This window comes from Carlito syrichta, unplaced genomic scaffold, assembly GCF_000164805.1.
Source record: "Carlito syrichta isolate Samal-C Ts95f unplaced genomic scaffold, Tarsius_syrichta-2.0.1 Scaffold302566, whole genome shotgun sequence".
Lineage (NCBI taxonomy): Eukaryota > Metazoa > Chordata > Mammalia > Primates > Tarsiidae > Carlito > Carlito syrichta.
This window is the reverse complement of record NW_007246662.1, coordinates 194,691-209,575: the sequence shown is the minus strand read 5'-3', so window position 1 is coordinate 209,575 and position 14,885 is coordinate 194,691. Positions and strand designations below refer to the sequence as shown.

Here is a 14,885-nt window from a genome sequence, read left to right as displayed (position 1 = left end):
CTGCACTCCGGTCTGGGCAACAGTGAGACTCCAACTCAAAAAAAAAAAAAAAGAATAGTCAAGACGATCCTTAGCAAAAGAAACAGAGCAGGAGGTATCACACTTCCAGGCTTTAAACTCTATTATAAGGCTACAATGATCAAAACAACCTGGTATTGGCATAAGAACAGGCATATGGACCAATCAAACAGGATAGAGATTCTGGAAGCAAAACTTCAATTTCTTAACCAACTCATCTTTGACAAAGATTCCACCAATAACCACTGGGGAGAGAAGAACCTATTCAGTAAATAAGAATCTTAAACCACATAAGTCATGTATTTGTGGATGTGGTCCTCGGGTTAGGCTTGAGAATAACTGTTTTTTGTTTGGTTGTTTCTTTTTTCCCCTGTGCACATATTTGTTTGCTTAAGTATTGAGAACATTGTTAAGCATGCATTTCTTTTTACACAATGGAAGGTGTTGTAATGTGATGTTGTTCCTTTTCTACGTTCTTGAGATGGAAACTTAGACCACTGATTTTTAGTTTTTCCTCTTTGCTAACATACTCATTTTGTTTATAAGTTTCCTTTTGAGCACTGCTTTGGCTGCACATCATGCTTTTTGTAATAACTTTTGATTGTGAAATAATGCTGACCCTACAAAAATTTGCAGGAACATTACAAAGAACTTCTGCTCCTCTTTCACCAACCTTCTTGGTTGTTGCCCTTCTGCCATCTTCACACATCACACTCTCTCTCTGTCTCTGATTAGGTGTTTTTGAGACTTTGATTGAGCTGATTCACTTTCCTCCCCATAGTGAGGCTCGGCAGAAGGCAAGCAGGGGGCCCTGGAACCACTCCTCTACCATGGGCTTTGTCCTCACCAGCCTTTTTAATGAAAGTCCCATGCACGTGTTCCTCTTCAGCATGGTGGTATTGGTCTACATTCTCGCCATAGCCGGCAATGCTGCCATGGTCCTCCTGACCTGGGCTGATACCCGGCTCCACACACCCATGTACTTCCTCCTCAGCCAGCTGTCCTTCCTGGACATCTTCTTTACTTCAGTCACAGTCCCCAAGATGATAGTAGCCTTCCTTTTTGGCTGGACGGGCATCTCTTTTGGGGGTTGTGGGGCACAAATGTTTTTCTTCATGTTCCTGGGAGCTGCGGAGTGTATTCTACTGGCGCTTATGGCCTATGACCGCTATGTGGCCATCTGTAACCCTCTGCGCTACCCTGTACTCATGAGCCACCAGGTCTGCCTGCTCATGGTCATGGCCTCCTGGTTGGGAGGATCCCTCAATGCCTCCATCCAGACCTCACTGACCCTGCAGTTCCCATACTGTGGCTCACGAAAGATCGCCCACTTCTTCTGTGAAGTGCCCTCTCTGCTGATGCTGGCTTGTGCAGACACAGAGGTCTACGAGCAGGTGCTCTTTGTGACAGGTGTGGTGGTCCTCTTGGTGCCCATCGCCTTCATCACTACCTCTTATGTCCTCATCCTGGCTGCTGTACTCCAGATGCACTCTGTGGAGGGACGTCGGAAGGCCCTGGCCACCTGCTCCTCCCACTTGACAGTTGTCAACCTTTTCTATGGACCCCTCGTCTACACTTACATGTTACCTGCATCCTACCACTCTCCTGGACAGGACGATGTAGTATCTGTCTTCTACACTGTTCTCACGCCCTTGCTTAACCCTGTCATCTACAGCCTCAGAAACAAAGAAGTGGCAGGGGCAATAAAGAAGGTAACAGGAAAGTGTGGAGTCAGTAGGAATGCTTAGGTGTCAGGAGAGAGGGGTAGGAGACAAATGCCTGAGCTCTTAGTTCAGCACTGGGGCAGAAGACAGACAGACAATTATATTTAAGAAGGTCTTCCATAGCTAGCATGTGTCTATGGCTTTAGGGTCCTGTTCTAGGATTCCCTTGTGGGACAAGAAGTCTAGTCCCAAATCCATGTGGAGAGAAGTGGAAGGGTCACCACTCACCATATCCTCCTCAGCTACCACCCTCCTCTTTCTTCAAAGAGTTGTCCAGATCAAGTTCACTCCTCGTTTCCCCCCACCTCCCCCCTCAACAAACTTTAGCCAGGCTTCTTCTTCAGTCATCCCTCATGCAACACAGCATTAACTCAGCATCTGTGTCACTGAATGTCTATAGGCTTCCCTTCTCACCCTGGTAAGAGTCAAAGAGCCCACAAAGTCCTTGATCCCTGGCTCTCTTACCAGGATTCTCTTCTCCTTCACCCTTCTCTAGGCACATTAGACCCCTTGCTGTTGTTCAGAACTTCTAAGCACAGTCCTATCTCACGGTCCTTCAATGCAAAGTTCCCAAGGCCTGGGGGCATTCCCTCACATTTTCACATTAGTTTCTTAATCACTTTATTTAGGAACTGCTCAAATTAGATCATGTCAGAGACACCTGCACTGATTGCCCTGCTCACAATGGGTTTCCCACCCCTCCATCTTCCTCTGGTCTTATTTGTGTGTTTGTTGTTTCTATTTCTCCATTAGCATGTGTGATCCAGGAGTGCACAGGTTTCCTATTTAATGCTGTCATCTCAGCTCCTAGCAGAGTGTCTTGTACATGAAGTCAATCAATAAATGTCCTGGATAAGAAGTTAAATCCAAAGAACATTTTCTTACCTAATCACAGGAGTGTTGGTCTTTTTTATAGCTGTTCTTTCTTGAAAATTTTTCTTCCCTTGGCAATAATACCATGTTCCCAGTTTTCCTCTGACTTCTAGTTCACTCCTTTTCATTAGATAATGAAAGTTCTCAAAACCTGGTGCTAGACCCTTCTCTTCTCAGCCCACAGTCCCTCAAGTCAATCCCATGCATGGCCATGGCTTCAGTAACCACCTGACACCAAAGTCCACCATACATATTTACATCACTCAGATGTTTCTTCCAAGTTCCTCACCACAGATACAACTTCACCTTGATACTCAGTACTGGATGCTTCAAAGGCCTCTCAAATTCACCATGCCAGGAAACAAAGTCATCATCTCACCTCTTCCAGAGTTAGTAGCCAAGTGAATGCCACACGAGGTGAATAGGTTTTCATCAATATCCATGTAAAATTCCTACCAAAACCTGCCTTATTCTTCCACAAGTAACCCCTGGGTAATCACTGCCACAACCACTGTGGTCCAAAAATGCAGTCATCCCTTACCTGGATGATGCGGGAACAGACCTCCCTGTCTCCATTTTTGCCCCAGCACACATATACATCCACAACTTGTTTTTCAAGATGTAGTCAAAGCAGTCTCTAAACACAAATCCAAATACACACACCAACCATATCCCTTAAAGTCCGCCTTGAATTCCTTAGCAATCCCCATTGCTCTTACCATGTGTTACCATCTAACATGTGGCATACTTATTTACTTACATGCTCACTGTCTGTCTTCTCCCACTTCAAAGTAAACTCCATGAGGGCGGCTGATTTGGCTCCTGCACTTGCCACATAGTTGGCATTTATTAATTATTGAAGAATTATTGCATGACTGCTCTTGGGATAAAGCAAGTCATCTTTGTCACTGCCTACAAAAAACTGCGGAGTCCAAGCTCCTTGGCCCTTTCCCTCTCCTCCTTATTTCTTTCCTCCTGCTCCTCCCCTCTTCCAAGTCATTGCCAAAATTATTCCTCTGCCTGGGATGCTGCTTGCTCTTCTGTGCTTGGTTGCCTCCTGCACATCCTTTCTTCCTCATATCAGATATCATCTCTTCAAGGAAGGCTTCCTTGACAACCCAAACTAAATTAGGTCCCTTTGCACATATCCCCATTTCCTTCCTATCTTTAGATTTTCAGTTTAATATATATCCTCAGAGGACTGTAAGTCCCATGAAAGCAAGGATTCTGTGTTACTTTGTTCACAAATATCCCATGGGGTGTAGCACTGCATCTGGCCCATTATAGCATCTCAATAAATATCAAAGAAGAGGAGACAGGGAAAAGATGGAGGGAAGGCAGGCAGGCAGAGAAATGGAAGAAGAAGGGAAGAAGGGACAGTCCCTGAACACAATCTTGTGCCTCCAAGCTAGACCATACTTTTATCTTCTCAAGTCTTTGCTTACATAAAGCAATTGTCAAAAAGAGATGCCAAAGTCACTTTCAGTTATCATAGGATGTCCCTAAAAGTCTTCAGAAATTCATCCTTAAAATCCAATACATCTCTTTTGCTTAATTAATTTTCTCTAAGCTGATTCTTGTTAAAACTTGAGAAGACCACATGTCATGGAGCATTCTCACTCAAACTCTTCCTTTCATGTCGGGGAGCTAGAGTTATATTCCAAAGGATTATGTGAAGGCCAAGATCTTATAAGCACCTTCCCACCATCTGATTCCAGAGAATCATGCTTCAACATGTGTAAGATCATGCTCTGCCTGCCCGAGGTCATCACACTGTGGTCCACTGGCCAGAGTTTTCCTAGCCAGCATAATTGGGAAACATATGTTTTTTCTCAATTTTAAAATTGAAAGTTTATTTTTTCAAATTTCCTTATTTTTAAACTGATATATAAAATTGTATGTATTTATTACATGCAACATTATGTTTTGAAGTATGAATACACTGTAAAATGGTTACATTGAGCAAACGAACAAAGGCATTACCTCTGTATAGTTATCATTTTTGTGGTGAGAACACTTAACATCCACTGTCTTAGAATTTTCCAAGAATACAATATATCATCAGTAAGGAAATAGTAATATATTCTTCACCATCGCAGTCCTCCACCCCATGCATGGTCAGCATGATCCCCTTCACCATCACAGTCCTCCAACCCATGCATGGTCAGCATGATCTTACACATCCTTTAACTCTGGAACACTTAGCCAAATAAAGAAAGCCATAATTTGCAACTATTCATGATTGCAACTTCCACTCATGAAACAGAGGCGCAAGCTCCAAAAATTGACAAGTAGGAGATAATGTCTGCTCCTTCCCTCCTGTGGTAGAGGAGGCAAGTTATCTTGTAATATCCTTTTTCACCTTTCACCTTTTTCTTTATACCCCAAATTCAACTGAGCAGATATTGCCTGGAACAAAGAATATATTACTATTTCCTTACTGATGATATATTGTATTCTTGGAAAATTCTAAGACAGTGGATGTTAAGTGTTCTCACCACAAAAATGATAACTATACAGAGGTAATGCCTTTGTTCGTTTGCTCAATGTAACCATTTTACAGTGTATTCATACTTCAAAACATAATGTTGCATGTAATAAATACATACAATTTTATATATCAGTTTAAAAATAAGGAAATTTGAAAAAATAAACTTTCAATTTTAAAATTGAGAAAAAACGTATATTTCCCAATTATGCTGGCTAGGAAAACTCTAGCCAGTGGACCACAGTGTGATGACCTTAGGCAGGCAGAGCTTGTTTGTTTTGACTTCTCTAGATGGCTGAACTGCTGCCTTTGCTCTGGGCAGGAATTCTGACTTGACTCTTCACATGTCCCCATTCCTTCCTACCCTTAGTTCTTTCATTAAATCCATCTCCTCATAGGACTGAAAGCCCAATTAGAGGCTTACCCAGTACCCAGGCAGAGGTGCCGCCTGGCTACTGCAATGACTTCCATATATATCAGGCTCACCACAGAGAATATTCCCTAACTGGAAAGTTTTTTTATTTGGGATCTGCAGTTGGGCAGGGATGCAAGCTATGCTTCGTTACCCAGAGTCTCTGTGAGGTCCTTAGAAATGCATGATTGACTAGTGAGAAGGAAATTGAGCTCTTGATTTGGTTCTCAGCTTGAGTGCTATGTATAGGAATGCTATAGATTTTTGGACTTTGATTTTGTATCCTGGGGTTTTGTTGAAGCTATTCATTCATCAATTCTAAAAGCTTCTTGGAGGAGTCTTTAGGGTTTTGTAGATATACAATCATGTCATCTATGAACAGGGATAGTTTGACTTCCTTTTTGCTGATTTGGATGCCTTTTATTTCTTTGTCTTGCTGGATTGCTCTTGCCAGGACTTCCAGTATGATGTTGAATAAGAATGGTAAGAACATCCGTGTCTTGTTCCTGTTCTCAGGGGGAATGTTTTTAACTTCTGGTTAAGTATGATGTTGGTTGTGGATTTGTTGTGTATGGCTCATTATTTTGAGATATGTTTCTTCAATGCCTAGTTTGTTGAGGATTTTTATCATGAAGGGATGTTGGATTTTGTTGAACATCTTTTCTGCATCTATTGATATGATCATATGGTTTTTATTTTTACTTGTTTATGTGGTGGATCACATTTATTGATTTGTGGATATGGCACTTTTCTAGGGACACCAATGAGGGGAGAGGTATGACGTGGAAGTAAACTTCAGAAATTATCTATTGAGCACAATGTTCACTATCTGGAGACTGGGCCACCTGAGACCTAATCCCACCACTATACAATATGCTCATGTAATGAACATGCATGTTTACTCTCTGAATCTAAAATAAAAATTGGAAAAAAAGGAAATGCATGATTGAGAATCGCCTCCTGGTTTGAGTGGAGCTGTGGGGTGAGCTATTAGTTGAATTGGGTTGTTGTTTCACCTCTCTTATCAAGCAAGTCTAGCTCCCACACTTCTACAGAATGCACAAAGGTGAGCATCTCCCTGTCTGGGCAGGGTCATTGGACAGGCTTTGGGCTCACTGGAGCCACTACTTGACTTCTCTAGTCAGCCAAGTCTAGCCCCTATATTTCTTCATATTAGATGGAGACACCTACTCCCCACCTGGGAGGGAGGTCATTGGGCAGGATTTTTGACTGACTGGAATCACTGCTTGAATTCTTGGGTGGCAGGTCTAGTTCCTATGCTTCTCTGAAACAGGTGTTGGGATCATTTGTGTGAGCTCTGAAGTTGGAAGTGGAAACTAGCCCTTGAGGGACTCAAGCTGGATTGAACTTCCCACCATGCTTCTTATCAGGTCAACTTTGTGGGTGGGCTATGGAGTTGACTGGTATATTTGATTTGATGCCACAGTTGACAAGAAAACAAAAAAACCACCAAGATCTGTTCACTGGTCACTATGACTTCTGCCTCCTTTTTTCTACCTGGCCCTGGGCAGTCTAACTGTGCTGTTAACCACACACAGTGTTCCCCACAAGGTAAGACCAGAGTGAGCTTCTTGGGATGTGTCTCAGAGTGCCAGGGAAGCTGGATAACTGCCTCTAGTTCTCTCTTCCTCCTTTAGAAACTGTGGGCCCAGAGAAATCCTCCCCATCTGACATCATGCCAACTTGAGTGAGAGGGAGGGATGTCACAGGTAGACCAAAAGAAGATCATTCTTCTTATCATCCTAATTCCATTTTCGTTCAGTCTTGCAAACCATGTAGGTGACTCAGGCCTGTTTCCAAGTGTTGGGGTTTTCAAAAAGATTCTCTGGTCTGTGGACAGTTGCTAGTTGAACTTTTTGTAGGGAAGAGCAGATCTGAGACTTCCTAGCCTGCCAGCTTGCTGACATCTTGGGCTTATTATCTAATCTTTACATATTGGTCAACTTTTAAGCTGCTTCCACATATTGGCTATTGTGAATAATGCTGCAGTAAACATGGGCATTTTGATTTTAATTCATTTGGATAAATACTCAGAATAGCTCCTCCTTTTAAGTTCTCAGGGTAATAGTCTTATTCAGCAAATCCCAGAATGCTAAACCTGGGAGTTCTTCTTACTCTTCAAAAGAAGTAGTTTTAAACCAAAAAAATCAGGATCCCTCAAGAAGGCCCAGGAAGAATTGAGACTGATTTCAAGAGGGTTTTAGAACTCCTTAGACTGTCTACGTGACTTCAAATCTCTTAAGTAGGTCTCAAGCAGGAAAACTCTCAGAACCCTTTTTATTTCTTTCCCTCTCTGTGGGCAGGGATGTGTTGAATCTTACTTACAAAAAGATGAGCTGTTAAAGAGTGTTTTAACAACACTTCCCATTAACACAGGGTTGCTCTTTTAGAGTTGTGATCATGGGCTGTAGTGCAGTCTCACATCGAGAGAGCAACACAAAGTCATGCATTCCAAACCTGATGGCTCTCTACTAAGGATACTGGTTTTCTGATTATGCCCTTACTGTGTGCATGTGTGCGTGGGGCGTGTGTGTGTGTGTGTGTGTATCATTCATTCTTTGACTCATAAGTTATTAGATATATACAATTCTATTGTACACTCAATCTTATATGTTCAGCTGGCCGGTGGTGAAGACCTAGCATATGTTCTATCTCACAGAGCAGTGTTTTTCAAATTTTTCTAACCAGTCCATAGTAAATACACTTTACCTTGTAAGCCAGGAAACCTATATGAGTGGGTGTATGTTTCATTCGTATACATGTACATATATGTGTATGTATGTGTGTGTGTATAGATACATATACCATATATGCTTGTGTTCATTTATTTGTGTCTATATATCTGTATACATATATTTAGCCCAAATAAAAATTGCACAAAATGACCTTGTGAGGCTGAGGTGAGTGGATTGCCTGAGCCCGCGGGTTCGAGATTCGCCTGGGCAACTTGGTGAGATCTCATCCCTACAATAAATCAAAAAATTAACTGGGCGTGGTAGTGTGCGCCTGTAGTTCCAGCTACTCAGAAGGCTAAGGCGGAAGGATCACTGGAGCCCAGCAGGTCGAGGCTGCAGTGGCCGGGGATGGCCACTGCACTCCAGTCTGAGTGACAGAGTGAGACTCCAACTCAAAAAAAAATTGCACAAAATGAACTTTACCCTTTATATGTATGCTCTTCTGTTATGTTCTCTCTCTTATTAACAAAAAAAATGATGATCTGAAAATATTCAATAGATTTCTCAGACTTCTCATGGGTCTTGACTTGGCATTTGAAAAATATTTCCATGTAGAACAAAACTTGGGAGAAAAGCAAAGAAACTTTATTAAGAGATCTACAAACAATGTACTAACCTTCCCTCTGATTACTGCGTTCCACTGGAGAAAAGCCACAGAGCCCTCTGGGCTAGAACATTAAATAGCCATGGTATGTAGCTTCAAGTAATTTAACATTGATTCATGGGCATTCTAGACTTCTCTACTTAGTTTTCTCTCACATTTTACTGGCCATTTTGACCCACTGCCAACCTGCTCAAACCTTTCAACTCCACCATCTCCTAGCTCCCTGTAGAAGATGGCTCCACAATTCCTGTATCCTCGTGTATGTACACACCTTGTATAATACCTTCTGCTTGAATATGGACAGGCCCTGTGAACTGGATGAGATGTAGTTAATACCTTGTTCAGGTTTTGTTATTTGAGCAAGGTCATGGGATAGTCACCGCCATAATTATGTGACATTGTATGAGACTTTGTCATAGCAGACAAGAGAGAAAATTTCCTGCTATTCCCAAATAAGTAGCTGGCAGATTTGAGAAGACTGCATAGCTAGGATATCAGGGTAGTCTCTAGGAGCTGAGAGCAACTCCTAACCATCAGCCGCAAGAAAACAGAGACCTCAGTCCTAACAAGGAAATGAATTCTGTCAACAACCTTAGCTTGGAATTAGCTTGGAAAAGGTCTTGGACCCTCGGATGAGATTGCAGCTCTGGTCCACACTTTGATTTTACCCTAGTGAGACCCTAAGCAGAATATCCAACTAACTCATACTAGAGTTCCCAATCCATGGAGACTATGAGAGAATAAATGTGTGTTGTTTTAAGCCACTAAATTTGTGACAACTTTCACACAGCAATAGAAACTAGTACAGAAGATTTGCCTTCTGCTTTATAGGAATATAGCATACAGAAAAAAGAAATCTCTTTTTTAAAAACTGGGGTTTCACTCTGTTGCCCAGGCTGGAGTGCAATGGCATGATCACAGTTCACCATAGCTTTAGCCTCCTGGGTTTAAGCAATCCTCCCATATCAGCCTACTGAGTAGCTGGGACTATGGGCATACACCACCACACCCAGCTAATTTTTTTTTGTTGTTTTGTAGAGATGAGGACTCACGATGTTGCCCAGGCTGGACTTGAACTCCTGGGCTCAAGCAATCCTCCTACCTCAGCCTCTCAAAGTGCTGGCATTACAGGCATGAGCCACCAGGCCAAGACAGGAATCTCCTTTAAAACTTCTTTTCACTAAACTTTCAACTTACCTCACTCACTTTTCCTCCTTTATCCATTCCCATTCTCCTATTATGATAAAAGGCATGTTTCTTCTCACATTCCTTACAGGCTTTCTCAGACACATATTTAAGCATAGCCCCGCCTTTCCATACTTAGATACAAAACTTCCTCAGTCCCATGTTTACATCCAGTTTTCTCTTTTATCCAAGACATAGTCAAGACCTCTAAATCTCAGGCAGTAGTCAACATCTCCCCCATCATGGAGTGCATATAAAAGTATAGCATTTGTTTGGCACACTGAGATAAACTTGTGAATATGCTCACAGATGGAGACAACTAGTTTGGAGGTTCCACACACTCCAAGGCAGTGGTTCTCAATGTCTGTTGTCTGGACCAGAGCATCAGCATCACCTGGAAACTTGTTAAAAATTAAGACTCTGGGGACCCACCCAAGAGTCACTGAGGAATATTCTGGTAGCAGGGCCCCAAAAATCTGTTTAACAAGCCCTTCAAGTGATTCCAATGAACACCCTAGTTTGAGAACCAGCAATGAGATGGGAGGAAGTTCAGAATCTCCCTTCACTTATGACCCACTCTCTGTGAACTGATTGAGAAGCATCAGCTTATCTATATTAACAACCACTACCTTCTCAATTAATCAGTTCTTAACACACGACAATCTAGCATTGGCAGCACCAAACTAATGACATTACTATTGCCAAGATTATCAGCAATTACCAGATCCAGAGGATGCAAATTAGTTCCAAATTGGGCACATTTTAGGTTTGCATGCTTTTTTGGTTAACCTGATTCAACCAATCTCCTAAGAGAATTTGAGATGAAGTCAAAAATTAAAAAAGAAAAACAAGGACTGGAGATGTGAACTCATCGTGGACTTCTAGCTGTGAAGAAAACAGTCTCCCTTCTTTTCAGGTGCTTCGTTGCCTGGCTTACCAACAGAGATTGCTCACTAAAATTCTTGGTCCTATTTTAAAGGGAATAAATATCCTTGGATGGAATAGTGTACATGTTACCTTTAATATAATAAGAATCACTCAGTGTCATTGTTCTTGGATTGAATGACGCTAAGGATAGCCAAGTTTTGATCAGTTTATAAACCAGGGAATTGCCAAAGCAGTAAATAGTCATATATTTGGAATATCTGAATACTATTATTCTTAGAACTGTTGATCTGGTGTCTTACCTTGAAACATATGAGTCTGAACTAAGTGTTGTTAAAAGACTTTGTGCTTGAATGGGCTCTGTTGAACATGATGTTTTGATACATTGTATCTGTTTTGCAAGTCATAGTGCAGTCCATTTTGAAAAGTTGTGGGTTTTGTTTAAATCCACGGTTTCTTTCTCTTTTTTTTTCTTTTTTTTGAGTTGCAGTCTCACTTTGTCGCCCAGACTGGAGTGCAGTGGCCACTTCCGGCCACCGCAGCCTCGACCTGCTGGGCTCCGGCGATCCTTCCGCCTCAGGTTTCTTTCTAATAACCTAACAACTGGGAAGTTTTCCACTTTATCACCTGTGTATTGAAGACCTGTGTCTAGTGTCATCCATTGCCTGGTAGGTTCTTAGTTAAAGCCAGGACTATGAAACAGAGACATACAGAAAAGATAAACACTAAAATCCCATTTAGGGTTATTCTCAGGTTTCTTGGGGAATTGAGTAGAGAGGTGAGTCAATAACAGCCAAGAGAAGATACAACCAATGGGACAAGAGGAACAAACCATCAAACTCTTCAACCACAGTCAATGTGATGCTGAGACTCCAAGATGGGGTGAAAGCAGGACTTAATTTTCTTATATGAGGATGAATCTAGCAGGGAAGTTGAAGATAGGTTGATGTTAACCCCTCTGTGGCTCCATTCCCCCAGCTGTGCCCTTCCAGTCTCAATAAGTCATTTAATTCCAGTCTTAACAGATAGACTTTCCAGGGGGATGTCTGTATTTCCACTCTTTATTACATACGAATACCCTAGACTACTACCAAGCTAGAGCAAAACTGTCTAACACTGTAGCCATTAACCACATGTGGCTAGTGCTACTGAGGAACTGAACTTTATTTTTATTTAACTACCTTAAATTTTAATTTTAAAATGAATACTTGATTTGGCTATTGGAAGATTCAGTATGTTTGGCATAACCTGAGTATGTGAATAACCTTTTTCAAAAATACATTTTGTGAAATCAAAATATAGATCTAAGATTTCCAATGAAAATATAACATTTAAATTGAGATGTACTATAAGTATAAAATATATATTCAAGTTTCAAGATTGGGCACAAAAAGAGAGCAAGAAAATGTAAATGATTTCATTGATATTTTCTATTTGATTACATATTGAAATGGTAATATTTTGGATATATAAGATTAAATAAAATGTATTACTAAAGTTAATTTCAGCTACTTCATTTTACTTTTCCTAATGAGGCTACCAAAAAATTTAAAAATATAAATTTGGCTTGCTTTCTATTTCTATTGGACAGTGCTTACCAAGAGATTAGATTACCAAGAGCCTAGTGAATTGTAATATTTGCCTTAAACATTTTATGTTTTCTGCCTTGTGGAGTGATATGCCACCTCTTCACATACCACTTCATATATCATCATTTTTATCTTTTTAAACCTCTTTCTCCCCAACCCCAACTCCTGGAGGCCACCATTCTACTTCTTCTTTCAAAAAAACTTGACTACTTTAGATACCCACGTAAGTGGAATCATGCAATATTGTCTTTTTGTGACTGGTTTGTTTCACTTAGAATAATGCCATAAATGTTCATTAATATTGTAGCATATGACAAGATTTCCTTCTTTTTTAAGGCTGAATAATATTCCATTGCATGCATGTCCCACATTTTCCTTATCCATTCATCCGTTGATGGACATTTATGTTACTTCCAAAAAGGATTAAGGCCTTTAAAGCTGCCGAGAAAGCAAGGCATCAAAACAGCAATGTGGAGTTAGAAAGAATTCCAACACTCTTGCACTCAAAGTTGGAAGGGGTCCTTCATACTGGCAATGCATTCATGACCCATGCATTCATGCTGGGGATTGAGGATACATGGATGCACATGTACAGGCTACCATCTTCTCTGAGCATTCAGTCTCTGAGGTGTGGCAATGTTAGAAAATACTATGAGGTGCTAGAATGGCTCTAACTTTCGAGAGTGTAGGCTGGATGGAGTGTTCAAAGAATTATGTAACTAGGTACCCTCTCTCAAATGTGTTTAGACTAGATAGGGAGGAGGGCCAGCCATAGTAGCACGTCTTTAAGGGAGGGAGATAAGCACCAGAAAAGCAGGAAAACAGGGACTCCAGTTGCTCCTGAGTCCTCTCAGTTCTCAGAAAAGTGGAATACTCCACCATGCTTGTTTCTGTCACATGGGTCCTCAGTCACTGGAATCTCATTGGCCATGGCTCCGAGGGGGCGGGAAAAGCAGGAAGTGGGGGCCAATGGGCATGCCAAAGGGACCGCGGAGGCCCTCCCTCAAGCATGCGCAGCACCTTCTGGCCTAGCTCCAGAGAGAGGCCTGTCAGGTTTGCCCCAGTGCAGTGCCAGGTACAGTTTCCCCAGCCTGCTCTGCCACCCACTCACCCAGGATGGGGCCTCTCCCACTTGCTCACCACACCTCGGGAAGAACCCCCACAATTCCCCCACCCCACCTATGAGTTTAGGGCAGGTTGGCAGCTTGGGATCTGGGGCGCAAGGGGCTCACGGGCCGCAGCCAAGCTGCCCAGGAGGAGCCCTGGCCTGGTGTGCCTCCCGCAGAGTCAGGCTGACGGTCTTTCCTCCATAGGCAGCCCACCATGCACCCCGCAGCTTCCGGCGGCCTCCTCTTGGCCTGCAGCCTCGCGTTCCTGCCCTTCCTGGCAGGTGAGAGCACAGCCTGGCGTCCTCCCGTGTTCCTGGAACGCCATTCCCGCACACGGCCCTGTGGGTTTCTCGTTCTGCGTAGTGGAATTCTCTGCTGCTGCGTTCCCGCGTCTTCACCCCATTCCAGCCCTACCCTGGCATTTTCACCCTCATTCCTGCATCCCCACTGCATTCCCCTTTCCCCCATGCATTCCCACCTGCATTTCGGCATTCCCGCAGCCTTGCTACAGTCCCACTCGCATTTTGGAATCCCCACCTGCCTTCTCTACCCAATTCCAGCCTGTATCCTGGCATTCCTGTCCGCTTTCTCGCATTCCCACTCCTTCATCACATCTGTGCCCTTGGTTGAAAGGGTGGGAACACCTATCATTCTGCATATGGTACACACTGTGATTATTTTCTTCAAGCTCAGGTGTCATTGCCCTGGAAATCAGCACCCCACATGGGAACTGGGGGACCGAGGGAGGCCTGAGGCAGCTTCAAAGGGAGGGGAAAAGTTATATTTAATCCCACATCTAACCAGATGACCACTTGTGTCCGCAAATGTTCCCCTCTTCACTCTACCCGTCAGAACTTGCTTAGTGGTTGTGGTTTGTAGTGGTTTGCTTGAATTTAATATTTTCTATAACAAGTTTTTTTTTTTTCAGGACCAAAAGTGAATTTTAGAACTCCTTTTTTCCAAGCATTTCCCATTTTTAAATTTACTTATGTGTATTATTTTTAATTGTAAAACTTTAAAAATAAAAGACATATGCCCAAGCCATAAAATGCAAAAGGTATAGTGAAAAGTATATCACCCTGTTCGCTTAGCACCCAGCTAAACTCCTTGGAGGCAGGCAATTATCCCTTTCTTATTTACATTTTCAGAAATGGTCTGGTATTTACAAATATCCCCAAGTGTATCTTTTCCTTCCAATGACAGCATTTTTTTTTTTTTTTTTTTGAGTTGGAGTCTCACTGT

General features: G+C 42.3%; 1 protein-coding gene across 1 annotated transcript in view; it reads left to right on the top strand.

Annotated features, from left to right (window-relative positions):
* Nucleotides 1-1,766, top strand: part of LOC103259203 (olfactory receptor 2Z1-like) — a 6,319-nt gene extending 4,553 nt beyond the window's left edge. The window contains exon 2 of the mRNA XM_008056867.2: nucleotides 754-1,766. Coding sequence (XP_008055058.2) covers nucleotides 754-1,766 — 1,013 coding nt within the window. The remainder of the gene's footprint in view (nucleotides 1-753) is intronic.
* Nucleotides 1,767-14,885: the final 13,119 nt, after the last annotated feature.